The sequence below is a fragment of the Pinus tabuliformis genome, chromosome Q (genome assembly GCF_031772625.1).
Source record: "Pinus tabuliformis cultivar Carrire ecotype Pingquan chromosome Q, CPIR1, whole genome shotgun sequence".
NCBI classification, from domain to species: domain Eukaryota; kingdom Viridiplantae; phylum Streptophyta; class Pinopsida; order Pinales; family Pinaceae; genus Pinus; species Pinus tabuliformis.
Genome location: NC_142296.1, coordinates 647,092,957 through 647,107,681, shown reverse-complemented (window position 1 = coordinate 647,107,681; position 14,725 = coordinate 647,092,957). Strand labels below are relative to the sequence as shown.

At 35.9% G+C, this 14,725-nt stretch overlaps 1 protein-coding gene and 1 pseudogene across 1 annotated transcript; one reads left to right on the top strand and one right to left on the bottom strand.

Moving 5' to 3' along the window:
• Positions 1 to 13,252, bottom strand: part of LOC149221162 (serine/threonine-protein kinase AFC2-like) — a 56,368-nt pseudogene extending 43,116 nt beyond the window's left edge.
• On the top strand, positions 5,325 to 6,547 carry LOC149221163 (heterogeneous nuclear ribonucleoprotein 1-like). The gene is made up of 2 exons (XM_089383662.1): positions 5,325 to 5,528; positions 5,633 to 6,547. The coding sequence occupies exons 1-2, from the start codon at positions 5,325 to 5,327 to the stop codon at positions 6,545 to 6,547; spliced, it is 1,119 nt and encodes a 372-aa protein (XP_089239788.1).
• Positions 13,253 to 14,725: the final 1,473 nt, after the last annotated feature.

The following is a 14,725-nucleotide window of genomic DNA, read 5'->3' as shown; positions in this document are numbered from 1 at the left end:
TAAACTGTCAATTCGACCGCCAACTGTGGGGGGCCAGTCCTAGGCCATATGGAGGCCCATGTGCTTAGGGGCGCAAATTTTGGGGGCTGGAGAAATTAACGATCCTACAATTTCGTCTGCCGAGTGGGAATTGAGCCAGGTTTGGAGGAGCAGTTCCACGTTTGGGGCACCGGTGCTAGGTTTGGGCCGAATTGTAGGGAGGTTAACTGTAGAATTGGTTAAAATAGAGAAATCTCATATCTTCTTCAGTTTTTGGTCTTTTCATGAGCAGGAAGAGGCTAGATATGCATTTTTGGGACTTCTGAAGCCAATGGAACAAGTTTCAGAGCCATTGGAGCACTTCTGAAGATACTTTTTGCAGGTTTAAGTATATGGGTGCTAGGTTCAACCATGGGGTTGAATCAATTTTTGAAGGATTTTGAGAATGAAGAGGACCTTGTAGGAGTTTTCTAGCCTTCATATGTTTTCTTCAGTAGATGAGACATCTATAGTGTAGCTCATATTTCTATTTTCTCATTATCTCCTTGAGGAAAGTTCTCTTTTAGTACTTCAAGTGAATTGATGTACTTTTTATTCTCATTGTCAGATGGAGTATGGGGTCTCGATTTGAGAACCCTTTTCTTGTTGATTGTTTCATGACTGAATGTAGGTTGTCATGCTTTTAGAGTGAGAATTATTTGTTGGAGAATGTTTCCTTGAAGGGTGAACTAGCCACTCTTTTGGTCAACACACTTTATGTATTTTTTATCATTGAAGTATTTTGAGAATAATGAGATTGGGTCAAGCCATTAGAAGCTAGACCAAGGAGACGTAGCCTAGGAGGGTGTTTGGTCAATTTAGAGTGTCCTAAATTGCTATATTAATTGTCAATCTGGGAGTCGTAAACTGCTGAAGTGAGGCGCACTATATATGCAAGATAACCGATTTCTTACTTTTTGTCGTTTTTGATTTTTAGTTTTTTTTTGGGTTTATCTTCGTTGATTCCCTAATGTGAGATGGAAATTATAAAAGACAAGTATGGATAAAAATGTTCAAGGCAATGATGTCCTTTAAAATGATTTCCAAAACTTCAAACTTGCAAAAAGGTTTTAAAACATGCAATGATGAAATTAATTCCTAAAAGAGAATGAAAATATGCCACTATTCTAATTAAACAAACAATGAACTATTGATCATGAAACCTAGTATCCTTGTTGCTGTATAAATATAAAAGAAACTGAACTCAAAGAAATCCAAAAATTGCAAGCAAAGTAAACTAAAATCAAATTACATCAACTCATATTTTGACCCCTCACCATTCGTCTCACTCTGGCTTTCGGAGGTAATCATAAACAACTTGAGCAATCTAATATCTAATTTGTAGAAAATAAAACTAGTATCAAACTACACACTCATACTTCAATCCCTCACCATTAGTCTCACTATGGCTTTCGGAGGTAACTGAAAATGACATGAGCAATTCAATATCTATCTTGCAGAAAAGTAAACTAATATCAAACTACACATTCATACTTCAATCCCTCACCATTAGTCTCACTATGGCTTTCAAAGGTAACTGAAAATGACATGAGCAATTCAATAACTAACTTGCAGAAAAGTAAACTAATATCAAACTACACACTCATTCTTCAATCCCTCACCATTAGTCTCGCTATGGCTTTCGGAGGTAACTGAAAATGACATGAGCAATTTAATATCTATCTTGCAGAAAAGTAAATGAGCAAAACTGAAATAAATAAAACAGTGCTGGAAATAAGAACTAAGAAAAATAAATCAGCAGAAGGACAAGGACTTCACCTAGCTACGAATATGTTGCAATATCCGCTTTTAAGGCTGCAAATGGATCTTTGTGGTCAAGCCCTATAATTTTGTATATTTTTGAAACTTGTGGTGTAAAATAACATGCTGAAATTCTGATGTGGTTTCCATTTCTGATATTTTAAACCCAATGAATTGCTTATTAGAGTCTTCTTTTTCTAACTGAATGAAACGACCTTCTTTCTCCCTTACTAAAACCATGATACCCCCGTGCCCTTTGGCATTCCCTGCTACCTTGTTCCACACTACCATCTTCCAGTATCCTTTAAACAAAGGTGTCTTTCACCCTTCATGCTTATGTGTTTCTATGAGGAAAATTATGTCTCTATCTTCTGCAATAGGCCCTAACCCAAGTCCTCGACTCCATGGGTAACCTCTACAGTTCCAACAAACTAATCTTAAGGAAACTTGGGTATGGCTTGACTGATATTTATTTTGACATGCAAGACTCACATTTGAGTCTTTGTCCCTACTTTCCCATACTGATCTTATTTCCCAATTTCCTGTTGAAGAGTTTGTTGCCTCTTCTTTATTACCATCTTGCTGCTCTACTTTGGAAGGAGGTCCAAATTGCGCTATTACAACTTTGCGTTTATAAATCCATGCTCTCTAGACTTCATCTCTTGCTTCCTTAACCTTTAACATTTCCTCCCTCCTTTCCTAATGTTGCTTTTACAGTTAAATCTTCTTCTAGGAAAAAGCGATAACCCCTCAAGAGATGCTTCTTGCTTAGAATGATATATTTATCATGCATGCTAGGAATGATGAATTTTGTGGGCCTAGTTCTCTTACCGTTAAACTTACCAATCCTCCATGCTTGGCATATTTTTCCTTGCCATAACAACTTTCCTTTCAAGAAGTCTCTTGCAAGGTCAAGAGTGCATTCATTTTTCCCATAGTCTTTCACCCCTTTAATAATTATGTTTTCTGCCCTATTTTGTCTTTCCTTGCCTTCTCTATCTTGCATGTTGTCAAATTCAATGTTTGTTTCTCCTTCCTTATTAGTACAATTGTTAATAACTTGAGTCCAAGTTTTGGAAAATTTGGTGGAATCTCCTTTCCTTTCTTCTCTTGCTTTCTCTTCATGGTTGTCTATTTGGGCAATTATTTTCCCTTTATCCTGGGATGATTTCACATTCACCACCTCTGTACTTTCTACTATAGATTTATTTATGTTTTGCACATCCGCCTTCATGCATTTCCATTCTATCTTGCCTATTAGGAGAGCTTCTTGTAGCAATGCCAATTGTTCTTTTAAAACTTTATTGCTTTATGCTAAAGCCTTGTTCTCAACTGTTATTATATGAATTTTATGATCTCTTTCCTACTCTTTAGCTTCTAAAATCTCCAACCTTTGTTTTGCATTTAACAATTCTTTCACATAAAGATCAGATGACCAGGTGAGAGGTGTGGATGTGGGACTATATAAGGCAGAATCTTCAATGAATTTTCCTCTGGACTTCTTGTTGCCACGTGCTTGTAGAGGGTACTTGTTTGAGTGCTTCTTGCAAAGGGCTCGAGTACTTTCCTTTTTAGACCACTTTTTCCTTGTCTGCTCCCATTGTAGACGAGTTAGTCTTCGCTTTAAAATGCCTCGATATTGTTTGGCATTGACGCAAACACACTTCCTAGCTTTGGCATATGAGGCAATTTTCACTTGTCCTAAATCATTTGTCTCCATAAGTTCTAAAATTTCTTGTCTTGTTGTCATGTTTGAATGCATTTACCGTTGAACTTGTTTCAAGAAAGATGCAGGTCTATAAAATGAAAAGATTACTTCACACTACTCCCCACTGTTTAGGTTATCACTGCTCCTTGCTCGCTGCTCGAGACTTCTGCTATATAAAATCTCCCCGCTCTCACATTGCTCACTGTTCACTGCTCAATGCTCTCACTGCTGACCACACTGCTCGCTGCTCGTCAAAAAAAAACTCCAAAGATAAAAGAAGCAGCCAATTGGGTGGCCCAGAGCTCGACACCCATCCTTCTTAACCCTCACTCCTCAATGATCCCAGCTTTGTTAAGGCACAACACTATTCAATTTCTATGAACGACTTGTTTCCAATTTTCGAAACTAGGACCCCTCTCCAAATATGAGACCTCGCTCCAAATCTGAGATGCGGTGGGAAACATCCACAGAGATGAGAAGCAAACCATAAGCCGTTGTTACAAACCAACTGCCGTCAAAAACTGGTCTGAGATGGGTTTAGAATTACCAGCTTGCTAAATTGAATCCGTGCTAAATCGCATTGGAAAGGAAGAAAGCATGGCCATTGCAATTGTCTTTGCCATTTCAATCTCAGCCCCACGTATATCCCAAATCTTCGTAAACCCTGCTTTACTCTCGTAAACCAAGATTGGGAATGTCCATAACCTCAGAAATGTCCATGTAAATTAAGATGGTTGATATGTCAGGTTCTAGATTTGCAGTGACAGACACACGAACAAAATTGAAGTTTATTAAAACGCCTCACATCATCCAGCCATGAGGATTTTGAGGGGGATGACTATGCTGAATGAGGTTCTAGATAGATGAGACATGCAACTTATCTCAACGAGGCTTACATGGGCTTAATGGTTAAGAACATGTGTTTCCTCCTAATAGATCACAAGTTCAAATCCATAGTCGAGTAGAGTCTATACACATTTCTAAACTTTAGTAGTCAAATCCCATACACCAATTTAATGTCTTACACATTTATAGACTTTAGTAGTCAAAGCTTATACACCAATTTAATTTCTTACTTCACAGTAACTTCAAATTAAGTTATTATTATTATAATAATATATATTTTTTAAAAATAAAATCTAATAATTATTATAAAAAATACTATAATATTACTAATAATAAATTATCATTAATATCATTAATAATATTTTGTTATTTAAATATTTTTTCCTAATAACCAAATTATTTAATAAGTAATATTAAAATTAATGTGAACATCAACCTCAAAGCTATTACAATAACGCTTGAAAACACCCCCCACATAACAATCATTCTTCATAAGCTATTACCATAACGTTGGAAAGCAACAAAGTTAATCCTAAGCTATTACAATAACGCTAGAAAGCACCCATGATCACTGCAACATAACAATCATTCTTCCTAAGATAATTTTTTAACCACTAATCAAGGAAAAAAAGATTAATTTATTATTATAATTTTAATTCAGAGTTCTTTCACGTCGGTTGAAGGTCCCCGCTTACGAGCACCACCATCTTTTGAACACGCATTCATGTATAAATAGAGATGATCACAATAGAGATTAAAAACAAACACATGCGGTGAACAGATTCTCGCGGGGCATCGGTAATTCTCCAGAGACCGTTTCGATCGAGATTTATAATCAAAATTGCTCTGCTTTTTACTTTAAACGGTGCGCAAAGCAGAATCTTTTTTATCCTCTTACTTTATAATTATCCACCGAACTGTACGATTTTTGGTTTGGTTGTATTATTCGGATTTGATATTTGGTGTTTGTATGAAGCAGATTTGGTGTAATATGGAATCAAAGCAGGGGAGGGTTTTTCTTGGTGGGATACCATGGGAGACAACAGAGGAGCGACTGAAGGATTTAGTGGAAGTGGTGATCATGAAGGATAAGTTCACAGGCAGGTCACGAGGGTTTGGCTTTCTTGTTTTTGCAGATCCAACTGTGGCAGAAAGACTTCTCTTGGATTCCAAGCACAACATCGATGGCCGAATAGTAAGTTTCTTTTTTAACCTCTTCTTCTTTTCTCATGACTTGAATATTTATGAGTAGCATGTTATAACTAGTTAATGTTTCTGTCTTCTTCTGCAAATATTTAGGTGGAAGTTAGAAAAGCAATTGCCAGAGATGAGCAGAATAACATAAATAGGAGTAGGGATATTACACATGGTTATGGTGGCCAAAACCAAAGTAGGACAAAGAAGATATTTGTGGGTGGCCTACCACCCACTGTTACTGAGAATGACTTGAGGGAATATTTTAACCAGTTTGGTACAATCACCCATGCAGTTGTGATGTATGATCCCGTAACTCAATCATCTCGAGGGTTTGGCTTCATCACATTTGACTCGGAAGATACTGTAGAAATTGTTGTGCAAACACCCTTTTATGAGCTCAATGGGAAGATGGTTGAAGTCAAACGATCAGTGCCCAAGGAACTTTCTAGTGGCCATGGTCGTTTTCCTGTAGGTAGAGGAGGTAATTTTAGTTTCAGCAATGCGCGTGGCTTCAATTCTACTCCAATTCCTTCAGCGGGCCATTTTCCTCCAATGAACACTGGTTATAGTGCTGCAGTGGGAGAAACAGGTAGCTATTCTTCATATGGACCTGCTGGGTATAATGTTTCCAGTTATGGAACTGCTGCAGGATATGGACCTGCCATTACTGGTAATGGCTATGGTAACACAGCTAGTTTTGTAAACAATATTTCTAGCTACGGAGGTCCTGTTGCCTACGGAGTAGACACTGCAGGGAATGGAGGATTATATGGCAATGGTGCTACAGCTACTCCAGGTTCAAGTATGTGGGGTGCTCCAGCCATGCCTTATGGAAACACAGGTAGCTTTGTTGGATACGAAGACACAGGGAGTAGGGGCATTAATCCCTATGGAGCAGCTCAAGTTGACAATGGGCAGTCAAATGGCAACAATGCCGGTTATGCAGCACAGGACAATGTGTTTGAAATGGGAGTCCCACCATATGGCTCAGCAAGTGTGGGATATGGAGATGCATAGAGGGACACATGTCGCAGCTCTAGTAATGGAGACTCCTCTAAGAGAACGAGATCAACAACTAGAAAGATTGTGGGAGTTGTGTCAGGCTTATAGCATATCAAGGAGCCGCGTACTAGATTATCTGGTTAATCAACAGTAATCACCGAGAATTTGATCATGATAATACAAAAATATATTTATCTATTTTTTCTGTTAAAAATATTTTAAACATAGTTTTAACGAGGAGTTTTTACTATTTTTACTTGACCTATTTTACTACATGAATTGTATTTCAATTACAATTTTAATGAACATTTATGTTTATAAGTTGATTACTGTTAAAAATTGTAAATATTTACATTGAATAAGTGTTTTTTAATGGCAAATATATTCCTTATATCTCTGATGTTAAGGATCAAAAAGTATATTGGAATAAATCACTCATTGTAATTCTAAATCTCTTCTATTAAAACATGAGGCTATAACATCACAAGTATTGGGGTTTCACTCAACGAACCTCTGACATAGCATGTGGGTTAATGACATACTAAACAATACCTTTAATTTGACCACATTGGAAAATACATCTAATTGTACTCCAAAGAAACATTTGGAGCTTTTTGCATATAATTGTTTTTCCTCCAATAGTTTGAGCACCCTGTCAACACGTTCAACATGATCCTTCCAAGACTTGCTAGTAGATTAATATATCATCAAAAAATAATAACACAAATTTTCTAAGGAAGGGTTTGAAAATGGAATTCATCAAACCTTGAAATGTAGAAGGTGCATTGGTGAGGCTAAAAGGCATGACCAAAAATTCATAATGACCCTCATGAGTTCTAAATGCTGTTTTCAGAATGTCTTTAGTCTTCATTATGATTTGATGATATCCTAAACAAAGATCCAACTTGGTGAAATAAATTGATCCATGCAATTGATCTAATAATTCATCAATGACAGGGATGGGAAATTTATCTTTAATAGTGAGTTTGTTGAGCTCCCTATAATCCAGACACATGCGCCATGATCCATCGTTCTTGTGCACCAATACTACTAGAGCAGAGAAAGAACTTTGACTAGGTTGAATTATACCAACATCTAACATTTCTGCAACCATACGTTCAATTTCACTCTTTTTCAATTTCAATTTCCGTTAGAGCTGATTATCTTTCTCGGTTTCCCTGCAATACCCCTTAATTCAACTTCTTTTCTTTACGCACAAAATTTCATGAAAAGTTCTTGAAAATTAAAAGCTATTGTACCCAAGGATTGTAGCCATTAGACTCCTACTACAACATCAACACCATCCATTGGAATGAAAAGCATTGGGCTATTCAATACATATTCTCCCATGGATAGCTTGATATTATGGCACTTTTCAGAGCAATTTATGATTCCTCCACTTGCAACCATCAATTGACACTCTGGTGCTAGATATAGGAATCAATTCAATTCCTTGGTTATCTTACAATGAATAAAATTATGGGTACTGCTTAAATCAATCAACACTTACATTTTTCTTCTTGATATGTCCTTCTATCTTGATAGTTTGAGGAGTGGTAATTCCAGCCAATGCATTACAAGATATGGTTGGATTCATTTCTTCTTTCTCCAGAGTTTTTTCCTGGTGTATATCCTCTTCTTTTGACATTTCTTGTTCATTTTCTTCCTCCTCTTCACAATCTATGTAGAATAATTTCTTCTCAGCACTCTTATGACCTTCAGTGTATTTGTTATCACAACTATAACAAAGCCCTTTTGCTATTTTTTCTTCCAATTGTTGTGGTGTCAACCTTGTAGGTTGTGGAAGGCTAGGGGAAACAACACTTCTATCTTTATAGTTGTGAGTGGTGGGCTTCCTGGTTTTCATAATTTTTCTTTCCATTTTTCTTGCCAGCCTGAATGCCTTCTCCAATGAATCAGGTTCCCAAAGGAGAACCTCATGTTAGATGTTACCCTTTAAAGTCCCTATGAACACATCAATCTTATGCTCATTTGGAATATCTTTTACCCTTATGTTCAATTTTTGAAAGTCCTCAATGTTCTTCATCATTGAACCCTTTTGTTTGAGATTTATCAATTGGTTAAAAAAGGCGTTGCTTTTTGTATCCTCATAATGTGCTATCATTTATTCCGTAAAACTTGCCCAAGTGACAATTTGTTTACGAGAGCAAATCCATCGATACCATACAAACTGATTTCGTTCCAAATATAAAGTTGCAATACGTACCTTTTGTGTGTTTTGCACATTATGGAGATAGAAAAATTACTCCATTTGTAGTATCCATGTTCTGGGATCCTTGCCATCAAACTTCCTCATATCGATTTTTGGAACATGGTGGGTTTTCAATCCAACATTAGAATCTATGAAATCATGATTAAAATTTCTTTTGTTTTCATCATGAGTTTCCTTTACTACCCTTTCACCATTAGTGACCATTTCTTGTAGCAACTTATTCAAATTTATCTTCAATTCTTCCATCTTATTGTCCATGCCATTCATCTTAGCTTCTGCGCCATCCATCTTAGCTTCCATCTTAACTTGCATTCCATTCATATTAGCTTCCACGCCATTCATCTTGGCTTCATTTACCTTTAATGAGAGTGAAATTTATTGTACTTGGTCTTGTAATTTTGATAAATCATGTTGCATTTCTTCCTCTTCTTCACAAGTCATGCTAGAGCTTTCAGGTTGCTTACTAGGTGTTTCCATTTTCTTTCTTCGGGATTAATTAAAATGAAAAAAAATCTACCTTGCGGAACCCATGATAAATATTGGATTCTCCAAGGAAGATATATGCCAAATCTCCCATGGTGACCTGATTATAAAATAGTTCAGTAGAGCAAAATTGTACGATGTGCCACGTGTCACTGTTTCAAATTTAGTACCTAAAACTGATATATAGAAAACTACAGGCCATCCTGTTTCTGAAACTTCTTACGAAATTTCAATCTGATGCTCAAAACAAAAGTTATGATGCTTTTCCGCAGGTCACCTGTTTGGAATGTAATTCGGGAGTTTGCAAAAACCCTAACGTCCTCAGATCATATCTCCACAAATATAGTGAGACAAGCTTTGAAATTCGGACCCAAAGTTTAGAAATATTTCGGCTCAAATGGGTTTTTTTGTAGCTTCTGAAACGTCGCAGAAAATTTTTTATAGAGAAAATGCCACGATGACCTGTTTGGAGCAGCGAAACCCTAGAATCCAAAGCTTTGATACCAAATGTTAGGAAACCAGCTCACAAAAAGATAGAAAAGATAGATCAATGCCTTAGAATTCAGCCTCTTCGAGGGGGCAACCTCCTTTACATTCCACAAATGAACATTTCTTGGATGATAAAAATTACTTAACCTCCCTTCTATATATAGGAGTTTAAGGGGTCATAATATAATCAAGCCGACATAACAGTAATAACAAAGGGCACAAAAATAACAATAGTGGGTTTATATGGGGCATATTAATAACAATATGGGGACAATAGGGGCACAATAATAACAATAAGGAATACAATGATAATAGTAATGGGGGAATCACTAGTATTATAGGGGCCTAAAAAAATTCAAAATATATGTTTCAACCCTCCCAGTGCATATGTCAAGATTCAAGTGAGTATTTTCTACACACATGCCATAGACTCTAATAGTTTCCTTCCAACATCCGGTACAAGTTCAATGGGAAATGGGTGGTAATTATTTTTCTATAGGAAATCATATAAGCTTGACCCAAGCTTCTCAAAAACTTGTTTTTACATCCATCCACAACCTTAAAAATAGACACTAACAACCAAATACGAAATGCAAAGTACTCAGCATTTGTGAAACAAAAAAAGAATGAAGATATAAGTTGCTACAAAATATTGATGATGCAAGTGTGATTCCGATAATAAAAACATTCCCACATCTACACACAACTATTTGGGGAGATGGGGAGATGGAATACATCTTAGACAACCATTTACAAGTACTACATGTATATTTTGAATCAAAAAATTATCCAGGAATGTTGGGTCACATGCCAAACATGCCCATGTATTAAATTCCACATGTAAAAATAACACATGCATAGTAAATAATCATAACAGATACTTCCTCACACTATGTGCTATTTCTGTCATATTTAGAAACTTCATGAAGGACATCAATTTCAATCATTACTACCTCTTGGTACATTTTTAAGCCACAAATGATTTTGATAGCTACAAGATCCTTTGATTTTCGGTCCCAATGCTCCAAAACTTTCCCAAACATACCTACAAATATTGGCCATACTCCCATCAAAACAAAATTCATCGGATACATGATCCATAACAAGAAAAATCCAACACATAATGTTTCCTAGATCCTTATCTTGCCCCATTTTACTGATTATTTTATTTGCAGAGCATAGAGCAGAAGACATATGAGCATAATATTGCAATGCTATAAGCATTTACAAAATATAATGTCTCTCTTCCTTTTTCATAGAACTACTACCCAAAACAATATGAAAATTATATATAATGTATATTACACGATATAAAAGAATAAAAATTATTTCAAACTTATTGATATCAATATTAATACATAGATCAAGCCTAACATTAAAATATAAAGATAAAGATGAAGATCAATGTTTAGTGCGTTGCATTTGCTTTTTCCTATAGGGATGGGAATTCATGGAATGAATGGAGGAGGTCAACTGAAAGGAATGAAGGACACAAAGCAAGTAATCATCATTATCATCCAAGTCAAATGTTGCTCAAACACTCATACATACGTGACAAAATTTGCAATTATGACTAAAACTCTAACTCTAGGAATGATCCATCGTCTTGCAGAATAATTAGTTGAGAAGTTGTAAATATGATCGAAACCCTAAACTAAACTTGATTGTTTGAGATTCTAATTGGTGGAGAAATTCTAAATATGGCGAGAAAAATTAGACCAAACTTGACTATTTTAAATTCCTAATAGGGGATTTCCAAATTGTGTTAGAATCAACCTTTCGACCATTGCACGCTGAGAATTTGGCAGGATACTATCACCCTAACGAACTAGGGGGTTCTTGCTAGTAATGTTGGAGTAATTATGGAAAGAAGAAAAATAGAGAAATATAACCCTAACTGTCTATTGCGTGAAGGATGTAGGAAAATTGTTGCTTCCTATCATATAAACCAATATTATAAATTAAGTATCCCTCATTGACATAGATATGTTAAGCCAACCAATACAATTCCAATCATAATCACTTAAACACAAAGCACAAAACACTGGAAAATTGTCTTGCAATCTGGAACCTTCACATCGTCTGAAGAAACGAAAAGTATATTTTCAGGCTTTAAGTCTATGTGAACGAGTTTCAACTCATGCATATCTACCACACACAATTGACAACATTAGGATAAGGAAACCTTGGATTGAAATTATTAGTACCCTTAAAAAGGCCCATGACAATCCAATCTCATAAATTGGGAGTTAACATGACCAATGAAGTAGAGTTGCAGACAAACATTTAATATAAAATCGAAATATTTCAACCCTCCCAATGTATATGTCAAGATTCAAGTGAGTATTTTCTACACACATGCCATAGACTTCGATATTTTCCTTCCACCATCTCGTACAAATTCAATGGGAGATGGGTGGTAATTTTTATTTTATTTTTTCATAGGAAATGATGTATGCTTGGCCCAAGCTTCTCTAAAACTTCTTTTCACCTCCATCCACAACCTTAAAAATACATAATAACAACCAAATACGAAATGCAGAGAACTCAAACTTTGTGAAAAATAAAAATAAAAATGAAGATATAAGTTGCTACAAAATTCTGATGATGCAAGTGTGATTTTGATAGTTAGACCATTCCCTCATCCGCACACAACTGTATGGGGAGATGTCATACATCTCATACAACCATTTACAAGTACTACATGTATATTTTGAATAAAAAAAATTATCCAGGGGTGTTAGGCCACATGCCCAACATGCCCATCTATTAAATTGTACATGTAAAAATAACGCATGCAAAGTAAAACATCAAAACAAATACTTCTTCACATTATGTGTTATTTCTGTCATATTTAGCAACTTCACGAAGGAAATCAACTTGAATCATTGTTACCTCTTGGTACTTTTTTAAGCCATGAATTATTTTGATAGCTATGAGATCCTTTGATTTTCATTCCCAACGCTCCAAAACTTGCCCAAATGTACCTACAAATATTGGCCATACTCTCATTAAAATAAAATTGATCGAATACATGATATATGACAAGAAAAATCCAACATACAATGTCTCCTAGATCCTTACCTTGCCCCATTTTACTGATTATTTTATCTATAGAGCATAGAGCAGAAGACATATGAGAAAAACACATCGAGGAAATGGATTATTTGTAAACTAGGTTGTGGTATCAAACAATAAACCTAAAAACGCTTGCTGAGATCCCATACTAACATTTAGGAAAAAACCATTGGAGATCAAATAAATAATAGTGAGGCGAAATATTTGTTATGACATTGAGGTGTCAAATTCTCTCCAAGTACAAACATGTAATGACCATCCTTGTCATCACTACACCACGGTGGGGAGGCATTGTGGGAGATCCCTACTTTAAATTTCATAGTTGAAGATGAAGGCCAACTATGATCTGAGGATGAAATGGAAGGTTCTGCCCTTGCTGATAAAGTGAATTTGACTTCCCCTTCTTTGTTTTTATTCCCGTTCCCAACATATTGCATAGTAAATACTTGCAACTATTGGGCCTACACATAAACATTCATTTATACAAAAACCTCTAACTATGTTTATTAGTATGAAACCATAAATCTATATGTACAAGAAAATTAAAAAAATGTCACAACAATTTGAAGGTCGGGAGGAATCTCTGTGCTCTGAGTGTTATAGCATAGATCTATGAGGAAAATGGATAGATGAATTTCGAAAACTAAAACCAACTTGAATCCGAGAAGGGGGTACATCCCATGATGACATTATCTTCCGACTATTCCTCATAACTATGTTTATTAATATGAAACCCTAAATTTGAATGTATAAGAAAATTGAAAAAATCTCACAACAATCTGAAGGGAAAGAGGAATCCCCATGCTCTGAGTGTTATAACATAGATCTATGGGGAAAATGGTTGTGATGGATTCCTAAAACTAAAACCAACCTGAATATGACAAGGGGGTATGTCCCACTATGACATTATCTTCCTGCGCTTTCTCATATTTTCGTCAAACAAACATATGTTGGGTGTGGAGCCTGAATATCTTCTTTATTCATAGGTATCGCCGTGTTGGACCCTAGTTCCTAATGGGTCAAAAATTCCGCTCGTTTAGCCGTTGTCAGGGGGATCCAGGAGGGGCGACGACGATTTTATGAGCCCTCCCCTGGCAGGGGTTCGTGGGTAACACCCCTGAAGCTAAAAATAGATATAAAATTGCCTTGTAAAATATTGTAATTTCATAGTCAATTTGGGTCGTTCATTAGGAAGATGATATGATGGTAGAAGTTATGTTTAATTTAGGGCTTTTGGCCCTAGAGGGAAACCCCTCGATTTTTATGAGGGAATTGTATTGCGGCTGGCAGGGGTTCGTGAGTAACACCCTTGAAGCTAAAAATAGATGTAAAATTGCCTTGTAAAATATTGTAATTTCATAGTCAATTTGGGTCGTTCATTAGGAAGATGATATGATGGTAGAAGTTATGTTTAATTTAGGGTTTTTGGCCCTAGAGGGAAACCCCTCGATTTTTATGAGGGAATTGTATTGCGGTTGTATATATGCATATTCTGAGCGAGAAAGAGAGAGGAGACTGTGTGAGAGTGAAGGGGAAAATACATCATATCTCCTTTAGGTTGTATCTCTTCATTTTGTTGGATAATATAAAAGGAAGGAATGATTGTTTCTCTATGGACGTAGCCCAAATTAGGTGAACCACATATATCCGTGTCTCTCTTGTTTTATGCGTTTTCTTTGTTTGTGTTTTTGAAATATTTTATGTGTTTCATTGCTTTGTAATGTATAATTTTCTAACAACTGGTATCAGAACCAAAGGTCTATTTTCTTGATAAAATCACAGGAAAGAAGGGTAACTTCCTGGCTCAAGTGGGAGCAATGGCAAAAGATGGTAGGTTTAGGGTCAAGAAATTTAACAGCAAAAAATACCATCTATGGAGATGCAGATGGAGGATTATTTGTATAAGAAAG